We start from the raw sequence: 21,473 nt of genomic DNA, 5'->3' as shown, positions 1-21,473 counted from the left end.
TTATTAAATTGTGCCTCTACATAATTACGCTGAAACCCTATTTATAGGCACTATAATGCAATTCTTTTCCAAGGAGGATTCTATATACTATTTTTGTTCCTATTCCTATTCTAACAATTCAGATTGATTGGAATGACCCGACAGTCTATCGAGTAACTTCACGAATTTGAAACAGGATAATTTGGGTGGATTGGATGATTTAGTATCCATGTTAGTCATGCTCTAAGGTGCTCGGACAAGGGTGCAGATCTAGAGGTCGTATCCTCTATGATCTATTTTTTAAGACCAGGGATACAGATCCATGTATGGATGCGAGTGTGGGGATTCGGCTAAAAATAATTTGAATTTCTATAAATAGAGTTATAAAACCTAAATTATGAGATATTATGTGGAAAACTTGATGAGAAAATATTGATCAAGAAGAGAATCCTCGAAGGAGATAAAAGAAAAGGGAGTGACAATAGAAATTTATATATACAAGGTACTCCATTTTCTTCAATTTCACCTTAGTGTATGTTTTGATTACAAAGATCATTGAATCTGTCCAAAATTTCTCCCTCAAATTTAGTCAAAGTACCCAAAAAAGGTTGACTAAATCGGGTACAGATCCCACACCCATGTCGTGTCGATATGGGTGCGGCACTGAAAGTGAAGAGTCTGAGCAACTTAGGTCATTCCTATTACCAATTCTTCATCCCGTAGCATAACAACAAAGTTATTGAAGAAATTTACTTGACAACTAATTAATTGAGAACATTACCTTTATCAAAAAAAATAATTAATTCATTGAGGTACTAATATATAAGATCGACAAAACAACAAGAAATGTAAAGAAATACAATCTAAAGTCAAAGAGGATAGTGGGCTAGCCTTACCTACTCTAGTTGCCATGGTTTAGTCTATCAGCCAATGTGACAGTTAGAAGGGATCAAGGAAAAAGAAACAGTACAGAAAATACATTTTTATATGGATCTTTCGTTTATTGTTGGATATGTTTTGTTTAACTTCCTTCATTCCAACCAAAATGTAATTTGGATTTGACAATTTTGGTCAAAAGAAAGTGAGACCTCTTGATTTTAGAATAATATGGTCTCTTTAGATAAGAGAAACGAGGCTGAGAAAAAAAATAGTACATAAAAGACATTTCCACTTGGTTGGTTCTTTCTTTGTTCGATATTTTTCTAGAGCTTTCTTTTATTCCAATCAAAATCATTTGGATTTGAGAGTTTCGGTCACCAGAAAGTGAGAGCTGATGGTTTGAGGAATAGAATTGTCTCTTAAGAAATAAGAAAAATGAGAGAGAGAATGAGAGATTGTGTGAAGACTAATGTCTTAAACCTGGTTCCTCTTTTATAATTATCAATATTTACAATTACATTTCTCAATGCGGCACAGCCATTTACACTTAGCTATAACTACGGAGCCTATCTAACAGCTATTTTCTTTAAGTCTCCCTTTCACAAAGAAAGGAGTTCATATCCTAATGTTGTGAAGTCAAGCATGGCATGGTCTTTTAGTCAGACCAGATGTCTTTCTTTTTCAACCTCTTCTTGATCTTTTGTGTCAAATACTTCTATGTGGCTGAGATCTACTTGCTCTGAATAGATGTGAGAAATCGCCATTGTTTACCAATGTGAAATCTGAAGTTCCTGTCATTACCCATGTGATCCCATTCATTATATATGAAATGATTTGTGATGTCACCATGGTTTGATTCAATATATTAGGCCTTCTATTCCTGTTAGTGATTTGCTCTTCAACATTTTCTACTTAATTTTGATTTAGCTCTGTCTGTATAGATTCTGGAAAGCAAATGCTCTGTTTGGTGATGTATTGGTATCCTTGAAAACATATTTTCATTTTGATGTAAGAAATTGACTTATCACCTAAAAACGAGGAATATGTGTAAGATAACTGTGATTTAGGCATAGTAATTTTTGTTGTACTAAGAAACTTTGATATGTAGTTGTTGGATGTGCTTGTGGAATGAAGAAACTAAGACTGCTAGGTGTATAATACATCTAAGAAAATGTTATATTTTCAAACTTTGTCTCAATTATTTACTCATAGTGTCTTACTTATTTTTGGTCTCCGTTCCTTACATTTTCACAGTGATGGGAAAATAGTTGGTGCTTGCCTTGATCGTAATGGACTTCGTCCTGCTAGATATTGGCGGACCAAAGACAACGTTGTCTATGTTGCATCTGAGGTGTGTAAGTTTTGTTCATTTTTCAGAAGCCTAATTCTGAATTCAAATGTTGCAGAAGCCATAGACTATGTCTCGTCTCCGAATTATGTTTCTCCTAACCCTTCCTAATATCAATCAAGCTGAATAAGCACACTTTTTTCCTATCTGTGTTCTTCAAATGTAATCAATTTATTATTAAGAGCATTGCTTTGATGATTCTGTTGTCTTTGCCACTGGATATTAATTACAGTGACTGGAGGGGTTCTTTCTTTTGGTTAGGTTGGTGTGATACCCATGGATGAATCAAAGGTAACAATGAAAGGACGTTTAGGTCCTGGTATGATGATAAGCGTTGATCTTTCAAGTGGTCAGGTTTGTTGGAGATTTAATTTTTTAATTGCATGGCATTTTAAATGCACTTCAATTATTAGTTTTTATAATAATAATAATAATAATAATAATAATAATAATAATAATAATAATAATAATAATAAAATAACTAATGTTTGTTCATATCCTTCATCAGCCTATCATTCCCTTCAAGACCCAAAAGCTCTTGATGTCCATAACTTGTTTGTTGTAATTTGGTTGTTGACTAAAATAGGTATTCGAGAATACAGAGGTCAAAAAGCGAGTTGCATTGTCCAATCCGTATGGGGAGTGGATTAAAGAAAATTTGCGATCTTTGAAGCCTGTGAACTTTTTTTCAACAACAGTAATGGATGGTGAAACAATTCTAAGACGCCAGCAGTAAGACTTTGGAATTTCACTTTGTATATAAGATTTTTTTTTACTTTTGTAGTTCAGGTACTTCAAATGGAATCCTATTCTTTGCAACAGATGATATTTGATTTATGATTGTGTCCTCTGCCCCTACTACTATTTGTCCTGCCTATTAGTCAGGACCTAGTAAGATATTGGTATTTATCATGGATAATTTATTTGTTCTATTGCGTGTCTCCTGGAGTTTTTATCTCCTCATTTATAATTACGCTCTCTTTATTTAGTATGATCTCTTCTAGAATTTTCTTCATTTAACATTCAGTAGTGTGAAACGAACAACTGTAATGCCAATGCTCTGAGCAGTAACATATGTCAACATTTAAAAGATAAAGTCGTATTTCTGCATAATATGCATCAATTGAAGTTTTTGGAGTTTTGAGACAGGATTAAGTAGATAATAGTTTGCCCTCTTTTGAAGTTTTTCCATATTTACATGTCTTGATGTATAAATCTATGCATTCTTTTGTACCTATAGATTAGGTTAAATGACAAAAACACTCTTTGCAAGTTCTTATTTTCTCTCTTGGACGTTAAATGAAGAGTGAAATTAAGGAGGATACGAAGAGGAGACTTGTACCAAGATTTGTTGGTGACAGGCTCCATCTTCATAGACGGTATTGCCGTAGGGTGAAATATTAAATTTGCACGCATGACTCTGCTTACAGAAGTTGGCGATGTAAAATGTGGATTAACAGTGTAAACAGATCAAATATTGGATCGCTAATCTATACTTTTGAGGCACAGAAGAAAAGCTTACCAACGGCAATTGTGTACAACAACAACAACAACATACCAAGTGTAATCCCACAAAGTGGCAATTGTGTGTAGCAGGGAAAAGCTTTTCTAGATACTGTAAGTTCAGAAATGGAAGGGGTAACGTGAAGGATCCATTGTGACTTACAAATGCAATGAGGGCAACTTTTAATTTCGCCAAGAAAACAAGAGAAGATATAACAGAGAGAAAGGTCAAGGAAACAAGAAAAGGGAGAATCACTTAGTCAAGGAAAAAGTAGAGAATTCGGGTGAAGATCAATTGTATATATAGCTTCTGAAAGTTTTGGCACCAGAATAGTATGTTCTATTTATTCAAAGACGACACAATTTATAGGAGAAAACAAATCTTTTTCCCCTTGATTCTAGATAGTCCAAAATTAAAGGAATAATTCTAATCTGAATCTGATATCTAAAAATCTGAAACTTCCCTAACTTTTCTGATCTGATTTGATCCCATGTGATCCCAATCAGGTAATACAAATCAACATTCCCCTTCAGGTTGGGTCGTAGATATCTAACACGCCTAACTTGATTACAAGACGTTCAAATCTCGCTTTAAACAATTCCTTAGTATAAATATCTGCTAGTTGCTTCTCAGTTGAAAAAATGGCAAGCACAAACTTCCTTCTTTGAGCTTCTCCTTGATGAAATGCCTATCCACCTCAATATTGTTCTATCATGTTGAACTAGATTGTGAGCGATACTTATGAGCTTTCTTATCATGTTAATGAAGCAAGAAGACAATTCTCATTGCTAGTTGCACCTGAATTTTTCTTCTTAATTTGTTGATGCATCTGGTGAAGTAAATAACTTGTTGCGGGTAGAATCTGTTATGCAAGTTCTCTTGACGAATTATTTATATCCCATCATTATTAATGTTATGTTATCATTTCATTTCCATAAAACAGGGCGTATGGTTATTCTAGTGAGGATGTTCAAATGGTTATTGAAAGTATGGCTGCACAAGGGAAGGAGCCTACATTTTGCATGGGAGACGATATTCCGTTGGCTGTATTATCTCAAAAGCCGCATATGCTATATGATTATTTCAAGCAACGGTTTGCTCAGGTGGGCAATGTTGTTTTCTGTAGTCCTGGATATTTCCATGAGGTGTCTGCAATGTCTTTAGATATGTCAGTTTTGCTTCCGACATTTATTGTGTAGCTTCGTAGGATGTCCAACTTGTTTCTTTCTCTTTCTGAACAAACTTTTGATTAAATGTATGCTTGTCTATTTGAATGAGTCTTGTGATAAGGAAATTGACTGAAAGATGTTTTTGATTACTTGATATTTGGCTGAATGGTATTTATAGAGCCACTGGTCTAATATGGTCTATGTGCATCTATGTCAGGTAACAAATCCAGCTATTGATCCTCTCCGAGAAGGATTAGTCATGTCCCTTGAAGTCAATCTTGGCGAGCGTAGAAATATACTAGAGGTTGGACCTGAACATGCTTCTCAGGTTGGTCAACTCGTGCACTTACTTTCAACTTTTGATAATCTGTAGTTTTAAATATTTCTGATCTTATGTTTTGTAGATGTATTTTGTATCATTTGTGGTTTTCTATTGTTTACAATTTTGTTTTTGGTCAGGTTATTTTGCCCAGTCCTGTACTTAATGAAGGAGAGCTTGAATCTCTTTTTAAAGATTCACACTTGAAACCTCATGTTTTGCCAACATTTTTTGATGTTGGGAAAGGAGTTGATGGATCTTTGAAAAGGTCACTGGATAAACTATGTGAAGCAGCTGATGAAGCTGTCAGAAATGGTTCTCAATTGCTTGTTCTCTCTGATAGGTCTGATGAATTGGTAAGCTCTCTTTTGGCAATTTTCATGCTATTAATCTGTCTTATAGTTTCCTTGGTGGTGGCATTGCGTGCATAGTTAATTGACATTTTGTTCAGGTGCTGTTTTCTTCAACTATATGCAAGTCTCAGCTTTTCAATTTTGAGCTATTTTTAGTTTACCCCTTGTGGGATTACACAGGTTATGTTGTTGTTGTTTAGTTTACCCCTTGAGTAACAATATTTATTTCAAGAAATTTTCAAACTGTTGAGGTCATCATCTTTTTCTTTTTTCTTTTCTGTTTCTTGATATCTTTGAAGTCTGGTTCTTTCTGAATTTCCTCTCTGATGTGGTTCTGTCTTTTGGATCTGTTAATCTATTTTGCCTTTTAATTCTTCCCTGATAAGAACTTTTATGCTCTTGTTGTAATTAATAAGTGCAATTAAACTTAATTCCTTGCTGCCTCCAGGAAGCTACTCGCCCTGCGATTCCAATACTTCTTGCTGTAGGTGCCGTTCACCAGCATCTGATTCAAAATGGCCTTAGAATGTCTGCTTCAATTGTTGCTGATACTGCCCAATGCTTCAGTACTCATCAGTTTGCTTGCTTGATCGGATTTGGCGCAAGGTTATTTTCTGGACATAAAACTTCTGTCTGCTTTTAATTCCCCTCCTCACTACAAGTTTGTGATTCGAAGTGCATCAATCTGTACTCTTTTGTCAGTCTGTACAACATACTAACCAGAAAAGATACTGCAGTTAACTTAATCCAGAAGGTGGAAAAATGTATCATTCAGTCTGTATGACATACCATCCTCCTCATCTGTGATCTGTCACTTGACATATTAGATTAGTTCAATTTGTTTTACCACTGGTAAAGTTATCTTTTGCCCTTGACGTATATCATCTGGGGTCAGTTCTGCTGTTGTATTCAGGCAACAACATACTTATATTTTCTTTGTAATTCAGTGCTATATGTCCATACTTGGCATTTGAGACATGTCGACAATGGCGCTTGAGCACTAAAACTGTGAACTTGATGCGCAATGGGAAAATGCCTAGTGTTACCATTGAACAAGCTCAAAAGAACTTTTGCAAGGTATTCCTTTTTTATGATAGTATGTTTACTAAACTTCTGTTTCCTGGTTGGCATTTTTAAAGAAGAGCGGAGATATGTTTTGCTAATGGAATTTTAGGGTTCAGAAGTGCCTTTTGCTTTTATCTACATAACCTTTGAAGACACACCTGGCAGATGCTTGCAGTTCAAAAAAGATGATGTTGACTTGATCTTTTTCCCCTCAATTGCAGGCAATTAAATCTGGCCTTCTCAAAATTCTTTCAAAAATGGGGATCTCCTTGCTGTCGAGGTATCCGCCAATATAGTTTGAGCCAGCAATTTTCCTATCGTAGCCTTTCTTTCTTTTCTTGTTTTTTCTGTCTTCTTTATGTCAGTTTACTCTTCTATGTTTCCTCATCTGCTTCTCTCACCAAAAACTATTTGGTTCAGTTATTGTGGTGCACAGATATTTGAAATCTATGGATTGGGGATGGAGGTCGTAGATGTTGCATTCTGTGGCAGTAAATCGAGCATTGGTGGATTAACCCTTGATGAGGTATTTAAGAGATGAAGCATCTGATCTGTGAATGGTTAATCGTGTATCAATTTTGGTACTTAGTGTCTCAAGTCTTAACCTATGTTGGCAATTAGGTAAAGGGAAGAAAGCAGAGTGTGGGAATTTTTTTTCTCTTCGCTTGCTTGGTAAGACAAAAGAAAGAGGGTAAGTGAAGGGAAAAATGAATGTTTTTCTACTGGGACCCACTTATTTCCCTCTTGCTTCCGTTCCTTTCCCCCCTCATACTTTCCCTTTCCATATCCAGTTGCCAAGCATAGCACCCCTCACATCCTATTGTAGGAACCATCAAGCCCAATATTAGCAAGGAAACCACATTGATTGCACTGCTTCTTGAACATGAGGTCTGTGTACTAAGACTAACAAAAGAAGTTTTGCAGTTATAACTCTTCACTCTAAAGTGTGGAGCTTTTCATTCATGCAGCCTGTCTTTGTTGCTCGGACTCTTCAAAATGTCGACAATTGTTCGTTGGATTCTTCAAAGTAGTATATTTTTGAGGATCCGACATGGTTTTGACAGATTTACGAAGAGTATGAGCAACATAGGTCTTTGTAGTACAAATGAATTCTTCTTTAAGGGTCTCATTTTAATGATTGGAACACTATGAGTAAACTGTTACATTAATGGTGAATTTCCTCGATTTCAAAGTGATATGGTCCACTTAGCAAGCTGATCCACTAATCTTATTACAGTGCTAATGGAGTCGTATGGAATATACTATACATACTATATTTGGCCTTGAAATGATTTTGGTTGTATCTGACCTATATATATTTGCTTGCTACTTTAATTGCTTTATTATAGCATAAGATGTTGATCACATTCATTATGGGAAATCTAGCTTCTTCAAGAGAATAAAGATATTGCAAGTATTGGGATTTGGCAGTATATTGAAAGTGCGCAACTTTTTAGCTACAATTTCAATGGGATATCTGTTTTGTGAGCTTCAGCTTTAAATATTGATATGTGAAATAGTTGGTTGGTTTCTGCAGTGGTCCAGTCAGACTGCTGGGAAAACCTTTAGTTTAGTTAGGCAGAAATATCTAGGCTCTAGAATTAACATGATGATTTTTTCTCTTTTATGCATAATTGATAACAATTTGACATGAGCATTTGGTTAAAAGTTACCTTGATCTCTTAAGTTCTGCAAAATGTTAGCTCAGATGACACGGTGGTATACTTACAATCTGTGCTTTTCGCAGCTGGCAAGAGAGACTTTATCATTTTGGGTGAAGGCTTTCTCTGAAGATACAGCAAAACGACTAGAGAATTATGGGTTCTTACAATTCAGACAAGGAGGTATATTTTTCTAGAGGCTGAAACATAAAGGTTTTGAAAGTATATCTTTTCATCATACTGTATCCAGATCTATGGAACCTAACCAAATGTGGTAAAATTGTATTGACCTTTAATGGTGTTTAGAGTCTGCATATACCGTGCCAGTTTCTTGTGTCTTCCTAGTTCAAGATTAAAAAAACATTGCGTGTGTGCGCTCTGGTAGATTTTCTTAACATGCTAGACTCCAAGCTTGTAGAGAGTTGGTGTTAGGAATCCAAGATTTACCAAATTGAGATTCTCATGTCAACTCATAATGGTGGTCTGCTGAGTTTGTTAAACAGCCTTTGGGCATTCTATTTCTTACGTGTCTGTTATTTTTTTAATATTCTAGACTCCAAAAATTAGTATAGAGGGTAGCTGACCCGATAGCACTGTTATCCAAAAAAAAAGAGCTTGTACAGGTGTAGGTCAGAGTTGGCTCTTTACCTTGAGGAAGCTATACCAGGCTACGAAACAGCCTTCACATTCTATTTCTTTATTTCTTTCAGTGAGATAGAGGCAGAGAGATGAATGAGGACAGAGAGAGAGAGAGCAGGAGGGAAGAAAAGAAATTCACATGAAAAATCTGATATATAATCTAGCTATTTCATACGTGGATCATTAGCAAGGGAGAGCAGTTTGGCGCATTAGATAGAAACTGTTTGACCAGGAAATTCTGAAAAGATACTTGACCATATTCATTTAAGGGAAGAAATGATTCATTCCTCAATTGTTGAGTCTCCGCTCTCTCTCTCTCCCCTCCTAAGTTTGGATGTGCAGTTTTGTAGCATCAAATTTGACTAGGCAAATTCCTAAACAAAAGAAACACTGTATAAAATATGAATATGCAAATGATATGTTTGAGAAGCATTAGATGTTTGTCTGATCCGGATATTTGTAAAATTAATGCTCTTCATACTTAAATTTGTACTGCACATATAAATTGACAGTTGAGTGGCAAAACAGTTTCCAAGTTGATTGGTTCAGATTGTGAAGAATAAGCACTTGTTCGAATTTTGATGTGGGTCACTTAGTCCATTTCATGCTGAATTGCAATATTTGAGTAATTTTTATATAATAATGAATTATAATGTAATAAATGGGCAAGTCAGCAAATGCTATGAAAAATGCTCCTAGGCATTAGTTTCAGGGAAAACCTGTCGTAGTCTGAAATTAAATTTTATTTCCTTTCTGGTGAGGTCTTTACCGACAACATGACCGGAGTAAATGCATTTCTGGAGAACATTATTTATACAATGCTGGGTTCAAATCATATGACATTACAAAGTTCATTCAGTGGCAGAAATATGGTATGAATGGGTCAAACATAGCAGAAATTTAATGGGAAGAGTTAAGATCAGCCATAAAGTCTTGGAATGGTTGGTGTCTGTTTTTATTGAAGCATCAGAAATACAGGGGAAGATTGTTAGAAGATGGAGGACAAAAGATCACTTTTCGGAGTTCTTTTGCACTCTTTAAGTTCAACAATAATGGGAGTACATCAGTTTCATTGCTATTCAGGCACAAAACAAGTCTATCATTATTACTCTGGAGAGCATTTACAGAGGTGGATGGTGGAACATAGCTCATAAAATAGCAAAATTTATATATGAGCCAGAAAAAGCACAAGAAATACAGCCAGCTGCACAACTAATTTCATCATTCAAAGAGGCCTGCATCAGCAACAGATGGACAAGAGATGCAGCAAAGAAAGTGCAACTACAGACAAGTGAGAACAGCATAAGAATCATAGGTGGCTCTTTGACATCGGAAAAAGACCTCCTCAATCGATGCATAGTTGGTAATTTCCCATCTCAGGAAGTGCCAACTCTTACTGGGACCAGAAGATGGGCTAGCAAGTCCTGGAAAACAGTGCGATGAACGACAGACTACTTCTCTTTGACCTCCCTTCAAGGAAGATAGCAGAACATGTTACGATGGGTCCTAGCCATGGAAGAAGATGAAGATGCAGCTAGAATGATGGAATCCAACAATGGGTTGCTGGCTAAGAAATCCCTAGAGATTCAGTGTGGATCAGGATCCTAGGGCTCCCGCTGAGCTTGTGGTCACAATAGATCCTTAAGAAGATTGGAGACCAGTGCAGCGGATTCATCGAGAAAGAGGAGGAGATAACCCTCATAAACCACCTGCATTGGGCTCACATAAAAGTGAAAGGTGATGGAAAAAAGATTCGGATAGAGATAGAAGCAGCCAGTGAGGGTTTCGTCTACAGAGTTTAGATCTGGGTAGAGGTGCCGGTCACCGATCTGTGTTAGTAGTATTATTTAGTAGTTACGTAGTCTCTTATTCTTCAATGGATAATACTATCTGTTGCTTCCTTGCTTTGTCTCTTGCTCATTTGCTGCCATGTTTTTCTTGCAAACCTGCTTCAAAAACTTTTCTTTTGAGCTGAGAGTCTATCGGAAACGGCCTCTCTAGTCTCTACCCCACAAAGGTAGGGGTAAAGTGAACGCACATCTTACCCGTCATACCCTACTTATGGGATTACAATGGGTATGTGTTTTTTTAATGTATTAGTTGTGTCTTAATTTTCTTGATTTTAAGACTAGGTTATACTTTTAAACAAACATTTGAAGGGATGAGAGAAGTAACCTAGATAGTGTCAACTAGCTTCTGCCACCTTCACTTTTCGATGTCTGACCAGAATAACTTGTGAATTGCCAGACTTCAGTGAGGACAGTTGTGATTCTATTCCCTTCTCCCTATATGTGCATTTTAAATCCAAGAAATAACAGAGTCGTCTCTACCTGCTGGCTAGTCCTATAGTTCCATGTCCCTCCAAGAAACCAGCTTTCGTATAATTTTATATCTTGTCAAACTTTTGTGTCCCCTTCTTGCTCCTCTTGAGCAAAAGCTCCACAGTGAAGCAAAAATCAATATGGTGCATTTACCTTAAATTGTTACAAGTGCTGCAATCTGGTGCTTTCGACATGAAATAGGGATGTCATTTCGAGCTGTATTTTGCGAATCAAAAGATTACTCTTTTAATCGTCTTTTTTTGAGAAATGAAAAGTAGTGGTGGTATCTTTGTTTCAAGATGAAGTCTTGATAGATATAGGCATGTGTTCCTTTTGGTTTTTGTTTGTTTGACTCTCTTCCCTTTAATTAAAAGGTGAATACCATGGAAACAACCCAGAGATGTCAAAACTGCTCCATAAAGCTGTCCGCCAAAAGAGTGAAAGTGCATATTCAGTATATCAGCAGCATTTGGCTAATCGACCTGTAAACGTGAGTTGTTTTACTAGTTTATGTTTCTTGTACATGGATTTTTTTGCATTTTCTTATCATCTGTATATCTTATTTAATCCTGTAGTTTACTACTACTGACTTTATGTATTTCTTGATGCTTATCCACAGCCAAATATCACTCCGGAAAAATTGGATGCATAAGATGCATTAATAGTAATTGCTGATATAAAACCTTCTAGTAATTTCCCATCTGTTGTTTATGCTCAGCCAAATTTCACTCTTGAAAAAGCGGATGCATAAGATGCATTAATAGTAATTGCTGACATAAACCTTCTAGTAATTTCCTTTCTGTTGTTTAGGCACAACCAAATATCACCCTTGAAAAACGGATGCATACGATGCATTAATAGTAATTACTGACATAAACCTTATGGTAATTTTCCCTCTGTTTATGCACAGCCAAATATCACTCTTGAAACGCGGATGCATAAGATACATTAAAAGTAATTGCTGACATAAACCTTCTAGTAATTTCCCCTCTGTTGTTTATGCACAGCCAAATATCACAGTTGAAAAAGCGGATGCATAAGATGCACTAATAGTAATTGCTGACATAAACCTTCTAGTAATTTCCTCTCTGTAGTGTATGCACAGCCAAATATCACCTAAAGCGGATTCATAAGATACATTAATAGTAATTGCTGACATAAACCTTCTGGTAATTTGCCCTCTATTGTTCACAGCCAAATATCACTCTTGAAAAAGCGGATGCATAAGATACATTAATTGTAATTTCTGACATAAACCTTCTAGTAATTTACCCTATGTTGTTTATGCTCAGCCGAATATCACTCTTGAAAAAGCAGATGATTAAGATGCATTAATAGTGATTGCTGACATAAACCTTCTAGTAACCCTTCTGTTGTTCAATCTATTAAAGATGAAAGAAGGGTGATGTACACAAAAACAAATCGTCGTTTCTGAAGATATCTAGTTATTGCAGGTTCTCAGAGATCTTCTTGAATTCAAAAGTGATCGTTCGCCTATACCAGTTGGAAGGGTTGAACCTGCTTCAGCAATTGTGCAGCGGTTTTGCACTGGTGGCATGTCACTTGGAGCTATTTCAAGGGAAACTCATGAAGCTATTGCAATTGCAATGAATAGATTGGGTGGAAAGTCGAACTCAGGAGAAGGCGGTGAGGTAAGTTACGCTTGTGTTGTCACCTTTCTTAAAAAATAGATACACCTGTGTTGTGTTGAGCACATTACCATCGGAATTGTTCTTTATCACCAACTATTCTACACAAATGATGATGTTTCTATTGTTACTTTCAAACAGGATCCAATTCGTTGGAAACCACTTACTGATGTCATTGATGGATATTCTCCAACACTTCCACACCTAAAGGGTCTGCAAAATGGAGATACTGCGACAAGTGCAATTAAGCAGGTATGTGCACTATGAGTTTGCTCTGATGTTTGTTAGTCCTTTTTATCTAAGTTCTGTTGGCTCTTTCCTTTGATGCCACACTCATGTCGGATTCTCCAAAAATAGAATCCAACACGCATTTATTGACATTCTTGAGAAGTCGGAGCAACATAGCTTTTTAAAGCTAGGTTATTCTCCTGATGACTTGTGGAGAATGGCACTTGACTTCCCTACAACCTTTTCAGGTTGCTTCTGGACGCTTTGGTGTCACTCCTACATTTCTAGCTAATGCTGACCAGTTAGAAATTAAAATTGCTCAAGGTGCAAAGCCAGGTGAAGGTGGCCAATTGCCTGGTAAAAAAGTTAGCGCTTACATTGCTAGACTAAGGAATTCAAAACCTGGAGTTCCTCTTATATCTCCACCACCACACCATGATATTTATTCTATTGAGGATCTTGCTCAGTTGATTTATGATCTTCATCAGGTGAATGCGTGTTTAACTCTTGTTCCTTTCTATCACGATTTTCATTCATGAGCAGTATAAACCCAGAAGCTAAGGAGTCTGTAAAGCATAATATTCTGGTTTCATTCATGAGCAGGTCAACCCAAAAGCTAAGGTATCTGTAAAGCTCGTGGCTGAAGCTGGTATTGGTACTGTGGCTTCTGGGGTGGCAAAGGGAAATGCTGATATCATACAGGTAACCAAATAGTTGTGCCTGTAGCTGTGTGTCCTTTGTGCTTTACCCTGTTCAGAGATTGAAGCTTAAATCTAAAAGAAAGAGGAGAAATTGGCCATGTTTCCTGAGAGAGACTGCCAGCTAGCTTATCTATCAACATTTTCAGCTGGCTGTTATGGTGGACAACTTGCAATTTCTTTTTCCCTTTTTTTTATGAAGTAAAAGCTTATTAATGTGGTGGAAGAATTCTCGGTATTGTAAGTGGCAAAACTAGAGACCGATAAATGTGTTTTTCTTCAAATAACTGTTAGTCATCTATACTAAGTGGAGCCTCATGTTTGCACCATAAATTAACTAGAAAAAAATGGTAGACCTTCATCTGCTAATAATCATTTTTTATACCTTCAGATGCGCCCTTCAAAATTAAATGACTAGAAACTTTGTAGGAGTTGAAATTTAAATGACCATTACTTTTTTTTTTCCTGTAGGTAAATCCAAAACATCATTATTAAGGTGTAGTAGATTGGTCCAAAAGGCCTTTTCCCTATCAAAATGATACATATTGTGTTTTGGGATTTGACAGTTGGTTGACTCACATCCTTTTTATGTCAAATTAAATTATTGTTTGGCTTGGCACATTTAGATTAAAATTATATTATTAATTTCTATAGATTGGAGGGAAAAGTTTGAGTCATCTTTTACATTCTTACTGTTATGATATTTAAAATCCTAAAACTAATTTACCTTTAATGTCATTAGGTATGGCATGGAAATAAAGAATGATCCAATATTAGGTTCAAAAAAGAATTGGAACAATGAAATATTCCTAGTGTTCTAAAATAGTCCTTTATTTTTGTCTTAAGGAAACAAGACGTTGGGTTATATTGAAAAACAGATCTAAATTTAGACAAACTAATAACTTGGGTTTGTGATAATTTGTAAAATACATATGCTTGTGACAAGTAGGATAAATCACAAAAAATATGTGAATTTTTATTACTAATATAATAGAGTGACTTTTTTATCGTCGAAATAAAGATAAAGTGAATTTTATTATTAGTATTAATCTTTTCTTGATTTATTTCATTATTGGAAATGGATTTCTCAATCAATTTGTTTGTTGATTCAAGAAAGAGTTGTGTAGTAATTCTAGGAATATTAGTGATAGATAAAAATAGATCAATGTATAATCTTTGAATGAATAATTTTAGAAAATAATGGAATTTCCATATTACTCGAGTATTTTTTCTTTTTAATATTTGGAAAAAAGCTTTTGGCGATTCGAATTTTTTAATATTATTTGTTTTATTAGGCCTGAATGATTTGATTAATGAATATTCGATTCTTTCTTCAATGTGGAATGGATTCACATCAATTCTTTGATTTTTTTTTAGAAAAACTACAGATTCGGGTCTTGATTAATCATTTGATATAGTATTCAATACGTATGTATATACGTTTATCCTTCACTTCATTCTTTTTCTTTCTGAAGTTTCAAAATTGGAACATCTCATTGACAATCAATTTTGCAATTTTGACACATCATGTGGAGATACTAGTTGAAATATGCCAAGACATTATCATATACCTTTAATTTGTATCTAAGCAACATAATTGAATTAATGGTTTCTCCAATGATGGTGAATTTTATTTTTTGCATGTGACCTTGAGCCTAACTTCATCTCCAAATCTAGTTCATTAGGTGAGGATCATCTAAAAAGAAGAATATGTTCCCTCGACCAATATGGACCTAAATACCCCTCATCCTCGACGCCCTGGATTTGATATTTGGAGCATGAACCAAAATAACATGAAGACCCAGCATAACCAAGAACTGGAATGAGTTTAGCTCTGCTTCCATCTTAATAAATTGAACTTGAGTCTACCTCAACCTTAATAGCTAGCTTATGAGGTAAAGATTGTGGAAGACCATATTAGGAGACAATCACCTATTCCCTGATTCAGTTCTGACACTTAACACATGGAAACCGTGAGGCTTGATGTTATTTTGAAAATCAAAACATAGTAAGCTAAGTCTTTTCAGTGGTTGTCAATTGCAGATATCAGGGCATGATGGGGGAACTGGAGCAAGCCCAGTAAGTTCAATTAAGCATGCTGGTGGTCCCTGGGAGCTTGGACTTACAGAGACACACCAGGTTATTTTTTTACTGTAGAAATGAACCATTTCCAGTGTCTATCTAATAATTTTTCTCATTTCATGTATGTTTGTTGCATTTAATACTTTGTTTTTTCTAAGTATGTTCTTTTTCTGTTTTAATTCTTTGAACGGCTGTGTGCAGACACTCATTGAAAATGGGTTAAGAGAAAGGGTTGTTCTTAGAGTTGATGGTGGATTTAAAAGTGGATTTGATGTCATGATGGCTGCAGCAATGGGTGCAGATGAGTATGGATTTGGTTCGGTAGCAATGATAGCCACGGGTTGTGTGATGGCCCGCATATGCCATACAAACAATTGTCCAGTTGGTGTTGCCAGTCAGGTAGCCTATGTCCCATTTTCAATCATCTTCATCATATTTATTGATCATCTTTGAATTTTTCTTCTAACATTTTGGTTCTCAAAAACTGTTAGAGAGAGGAGTTACGAGCTCGGTTCCCAGGTGTTCCAGGAGACCTTGTTAACTACTTTTTGTATGTTGCCGAAGAGGTAACCTTATGCTCACTTGTATAATGTGGTTGAAGAAATTCTGTTTTCCCTTTGTTCTTTTGTATTTCTATAGAAAATACATACACCGTTCATTTCCCGGGCTTACTTTGCAGTATTCCATTTATTTGAGAAATTTTATGGTTACTTTGATCATTTTTGTTAGAATGAGAACAAGAATAGGATTGTATATACTACTTGAAAAAGATTGTAATTTAGTGTCTATAAATAGGGCTCAATATAATAATGTGGAATACAAAATTCAATAATATTTTTCTCCTATATTTCTCACATGGTATTAAAGCATCGGTGAGAAACATCCGAAAAATACAGTTGAAGTCCCGTGCGTCAATTTTGGTGACTGTAGCAGTTGTTTGCGTCATCTTCTTCTTTCCTTCAGTGTTCGCGAAAACCAACACTGCCATCAAACTCAGAAAGCTCCAGTGACCAATGCCCAGAAAAACACTCTGGTAGAACTCCAATCATGCGCGACTTAAACCTCCGATGCCTCTAACACATGCGCCGGTGCATGAGGCTTGTTGCAACATGTTTTTTCGAGCCATCTTTTTTTCTGTTGAGGTCGCCTAGGCCTTGCGAGCCTTTCTATCAATTTTATTTTGGATTATGATCACTGGAAGCCTATTCTGGCGCTGCCAGTGGGCTTTTCCGACAAGATTTGCATTTATTGACAACCAGATCTATGTTTCTTGTGCATACCAGTGTATTATGATAATATATCATAGAGGGTAGGAGATGGGAATAGAGTTAGTTTTTGGGGAAATATATGGTATGGAGATGCTTAGTTATAGGATAAGTTTCCAAGCATTTATAGGGTATCTTTTCAAAAGGAGGTCATAGTCAAACAAATTAGGGGCACACAAGGGGAAGAAACTTTGTGGAGTTTGAGGTCCAAAGGGATTTCCAGGATTGGGAGGGGAGTGAATTTTATAGATTACTAGCTTTATTCCATCAACATTTTGTGCCTTTTAAAAGACCCGATACGATGAGATAGAAGCTGGGGAATGATTGCTTGTTTTCTATAATGAGATGCTTTTGGTGAGGGCGGAGGAAACTTTTCCTGTAAAGTCGATTTGGATTCCTAAGGTGCTGTGGAAGGTGTGCTTTTTCACATGGTTAACTGCTAGAGAGGTGATTTTGATGGTGGAAAACCTTAGGAAAAGAAAAGTTGTCCGTATCAGCTGGTATTATTTATGCAAGAAGGCAGGCGAAGATGTTGATCATCTTCTACTACACTGCAGCCTGACCAAGAGATTATGGTGGGATGTGATCAGTTGGTTTGGTATGTCTTGGTTGATGCCAAGGTCTGTGAAGGACCTGTTGTTTGCTGGAAAGCTGGAAGTAGCAAGCGAAAGAGCAGGACACGGAATGCTGCACCTCAGGCTTTGATGTGGATCATTTGGAGAGAGAGAAATAGAAGCATTTCTGAAGGGGCAGAAATGAATTTTGGGCAGTGAAGTAGTAGTCTTCAGTGCGTTATTTTTTTTTAGTCTACCCATGTAGTCCCGATTGTATAGAGGATTGAGTGTCTTTTGTATAGAACCATATTCTTTTGTAGGTTCTTTACTGTTTGGTGTACTTTTTATATACGGTCGACTTTGACATTTTGATTTTTGAAATGAAACTATTTACCTGGTCAAAAAGAAAAGAAGACTTCTTCTGCTGGAGGTTATGGACAAAGCACATATTCCCAGTGACACGAGATGAAAGAGAGAAAGATAAGTGGGGTAACAAAACCGAGTGTGGAACTTGATTCTTGATAGATAAGGAAGGAATACAATTAATGAGATGACATGAAGTGAGAACTGCATCACCCAAAAAGGTGATGGAACATGATTTGCGGATAGAAATCCAAATTGATTCCGGCGTTTAGCATGGGAAGTCTGAAAATATAAACACAACTCAGATGGATTTTTCATCCGGAAAATCCAAATCACCTAGAATTTTAACGAAACAAAGTAGCAAAATCTTAGGTTAGAAGTGATCCGACTAGGACCTGAAGCTCTTCCTTATTATCAAGAAGTCAAGGGAAATGAGAACAAGTATGGTTACCGAGTTAACACGAGTCACACTTTAAAGTAGACATGTGACACCAACAAGGTACCATTTTATGAAATTATGATAAGCTGAGATGTCCCGACTTTGTAAGTAATACATTGAGTGAATCACTAGCAGGACAACTATGGAAGGAGGACAAGGTGCAAGTGATTTAAGTTTTTGGGATAAGTGACCAATGAATAAGAGATTAAAATGACCACCAGAACATACAGAATTGAATTTAAAGTTAAGGAAGAAAATGGGCTAGCTTGACCTATTCTAGAGGCCATGGTTTGAGAATCGTTGTGACTGCCGAAAGAAATCTGGAGTAAGAAATAGTAGCAAAAAAAGATTTATCACTAGAAATTTGATCGGATCCACTTGAATCAATGACCCAAAGACGGGAAGCAGAAGATTGGGGGCGCAAGTCACACTATTACGCGTCTGAATGATACAAGTTATCTCACGAGTAGTCTTCTTATGTGCTTTGTGTTGAAGCAACTCGGTATAATCCGATAAAGAGACCAATAACCATCCGATTATGTAAAGTATTAGATTCCATTTTGTTGCAACCAAGTTTCTTAATAACCTCAGGAAGATGGCATGAAAATGACTGAACTTTTTTTTTGAGACAAGGGTAACTTTATATTCACACCAAACAATTCATCATCCAAAAAATGATGAATTGGAAACTTACATCACCCTGGAGGGTATTTTTACAAGTTTCCTATAAAATCAACTAATTCATCTATCTCCCCTACCAGTTTCTGTTTACACCAAAAAAACAAAAAGCATATAAAATTCATTCTAATCTTCTGTAAGTTACTGTTTTGACCATCAAAACACCTTGAGTTCCTTTCTTTCCATAAGGTCCACCATATACTTGCTGGGATTGTTCTCCACCACTGCTACTTTCTTCCTCTGTTTCCAATACCTTCCCAGTTGCTTAGAAGTTCCAATGTTGTTTTAGGCATCACCCAATTAACTCCTAGCAGACACCAAAACATGTTCCATAACCTCATTAGCTGTCTTACAGTGCATGAACAAATGAGAATTTACCTCTGCATCCTGCTCACACAAGGCACATCTTGAGCATGTCTGCCAGCCCCTTTTCTGGAGAGCCACATGTGTTAGGCAAGCGTTTTTGCATACCAACCAAGTAAAGAAAGCTACCTTAGGAGGACATTTGGTCTTCCACACTAGCTTCCAAGGCCATATGTCTAGCATTATCTGTAGTGTGTTGAGTTCTCTGTAGCAAGACCTCACTGTAAACATTACCTTGCTGTGTAGTTTCCATCTAGGTTTGTCAGGCCTCATTAATAACATAGGGTGTGAGTTAAGTACTTCCAGTAAACTTGCCACTTCCCCAATTTCCCAATCATTCAGTGCTCTTCTAAATATTAGATCCCATCCTTGTTGGCTCCAAACTTGGGATACTCTAGCATTCCTCTGTAAAGTGTAAACGTGTGGGAAGGAGTTTCTGAGACTGTTTTCTCCAATCCACACCTCATTCCAGAAATCAGTTTTTAAACGATTTCCAACAGTGATTGAGACGTTATTTCTGAAATGGGGCCATAATCTTCTTATGGTTTTCTAGACACTACACCCAAAAGTACCCACGACCTCCTCAGTTGTCCATTGAGTGAGTACACCATACTTCCCTTCTATAAATCTTCTCCACAGAGCCCCTTCTTCTGAGCAGAATCTCCAGAGTTATTTTTGCAATAGTGCAGTGTTCTGTTTGTTGAGGTTCTTCAGACTGAGACCACCCTGCTGATTACTGAGGGTTAGCACATCCCACTTCACGAGATTATAACCTCTCTTTTCCTTGTTTCCTTGCCATAAAAAGGATCTCCTTGCCCTGTTGAGTTTCGTTTCAATGATTTTTGGTATGGGAAAGAGATTCATCATGTACGCTGGAAGTCCATCAAGTACTGACTTGGTAAGAGTCAATCTGCCACCTAGTGAAAGGTATTGACTTTTCCACATCGATTCCCTCGGTGGCTCTGCTACCGATGGATCAAGATATGCTGCCTAGACAGTTTCTTGTCATCCATTTCCAACTCCCCACTCCACACCTCTAATTCTTTATTTTTAGCTCCTAGTGGCAATCCCAAGTACTTAGTTGGTAGAGAGTCCATTTGACAACCGAAAACTTCAGCCAGTTCATTCAAGCTTCCAACCTGGTTGATAGGGAGGATGTGGCTTTTTAGCCAGTTTTCATGGAGACCTGAAATTCCCTCAAAAATTGTCAGGATGGCTCTGAGGTGCCTGATCTGACATGGTTCTGCTTCACAAAAATTTAAGACATCATCTGCATAAAACAAATGGGAGATTTCTAGTTCATCCTCTCGTCCTATCTGAGCACTGAAGCCTTTCACCCATCTATTTGCATTTCCTATCCTGAACATGTGATTGAGACCTTCCATAGCTAACAAGAATAGGAAGGGTGACATGGGGTCCCCTTGCCTAAGGCCCCTTTGAGATTGGAAGAAGCCTGCTGTGTTGCCATTAACGATGATGGAGAATTTCACGCTAGAAACACAAAATCTGATCCATTTTAGCCACTCGTTCCCAAAACCCATGTCTTTTAGAATTTTGAGGAGAAAATTCCAATTGATATGATCATATGCCTTTTCAACATCCAATTTACAAAGGATCCCTGGTTTCTTCTGTTTAACCCTTGAATCTACCAGTTCATTAGCCAACAGTGAAGCATCAAGTATTTGTCTCCCTTTCAAGAAAGCCATTTGGCGTTCATCTACTAATTTCCCCATGACTGTTTTGAGCCTTTCAGTTGTGAGTTTAGAGATGATTTTGTAGACTTCCCCAATCAGACTAATTGGTCTGAAATCCTTTGGCTCTACAGCCCCAGGTTTCTTTGGAATCAGTGCTATAAATGTTGCATTGAAAGACTTTTCAAAGATCCCCCTTTGGTGGTAATTGTTAATAGTCTGCATC

At 36.7% G+C, this 21,473-nt stretch overlaps 1 protein-coding gene across 1 annotated transcript in view; it reads left to right on the top strand.

Annotated features, from left to right (window-relative positions):
* The window catches only part of LOC129871530 (ferredoxin-dependent glutamate synthase, chloroplastic-like), a 54,495-nt gene that overhangs the window by 9,983 nt on the left and 23,039 nt on the right, over positions 1-21,473 (top strand). The window contains exons 7-25 of the mRNA XM_055946464.1: positions 2,113-2,209; positions 2,468-2,560; positions 2,793-2,938; positions 4,654-4,813; positions 5,097-5,207; positions 5,339-5,554; positions 6,000-6,157; positions 6,499-6,628; positions 6,838-6,896; positions 7,037-7,142; positions 8,364-8,460; positions 11,612-11,727; positions 12,692-12,889; positions 13,028-13,138; positions 13,363-13,602; positions 13,718-13,816; positions 15,856-15,951; positions 16,096-16,293; positions 16,386-16,460. Of these exons, the coding sequence (XP_055802439.1) occupies positions 2,113-2,209; positions 2,468-2,560; positions 2,793-2,938; positions 4,654-4,813; positions 5,097-5,207; positions 5,339-5,554; positions 6,000-6,157; positions 6,499-6,628; positions 6,838-6,896; positions 7,037-7,142; positions 8,364-8,460; positions 11,612-11,727; positions 12,692-12,889; positions 13,028-13,138; positions 13,363-13,602; positions 13,718-13,816; positions 15,856-15,951; positions 16,096-16,293; positions 16,386-16,460 (2,506 nt within the window). The remainder of the gene's footprint in view (positions 1-2,112; positions 2,210-2,467; positions 2,561-2,792; positions 2,939-4,653; positions 4,814-5,096; positions 5,208-5,338; positions 5,555-5,999; positions 6,158-6,498; positions 6,629-6,837; positions 6,897-7,036; positions 7,143-8,363; positions 8,461-11,611; positions 11,728-12,691; positions 12,890-13,027; positions 13,139-13,362; positions 13,603-13,717; positions 13,817-15,855; positions 15,952-16,095; positions 16,294-16,385; positions 16,461-21,473) is intronic.

Source organism: Solanum dulcamara, chromosome 10 (assembly GCF_947179165.1).
Source record: "Solanum dulcamara chromosome 10, daSolDulc1.2, whole genome shotgun sequence".
Classification (NCBI taxonomy): Eukaryota; Viridiplantae; Streptophyta; class Magnoliopsida; order Solanales; family Solanaceae; genus Solanum; species Solanum dulcamara.
This window is presented reverse-complemented; position numbering and strand designations above follow the sequence as displayed.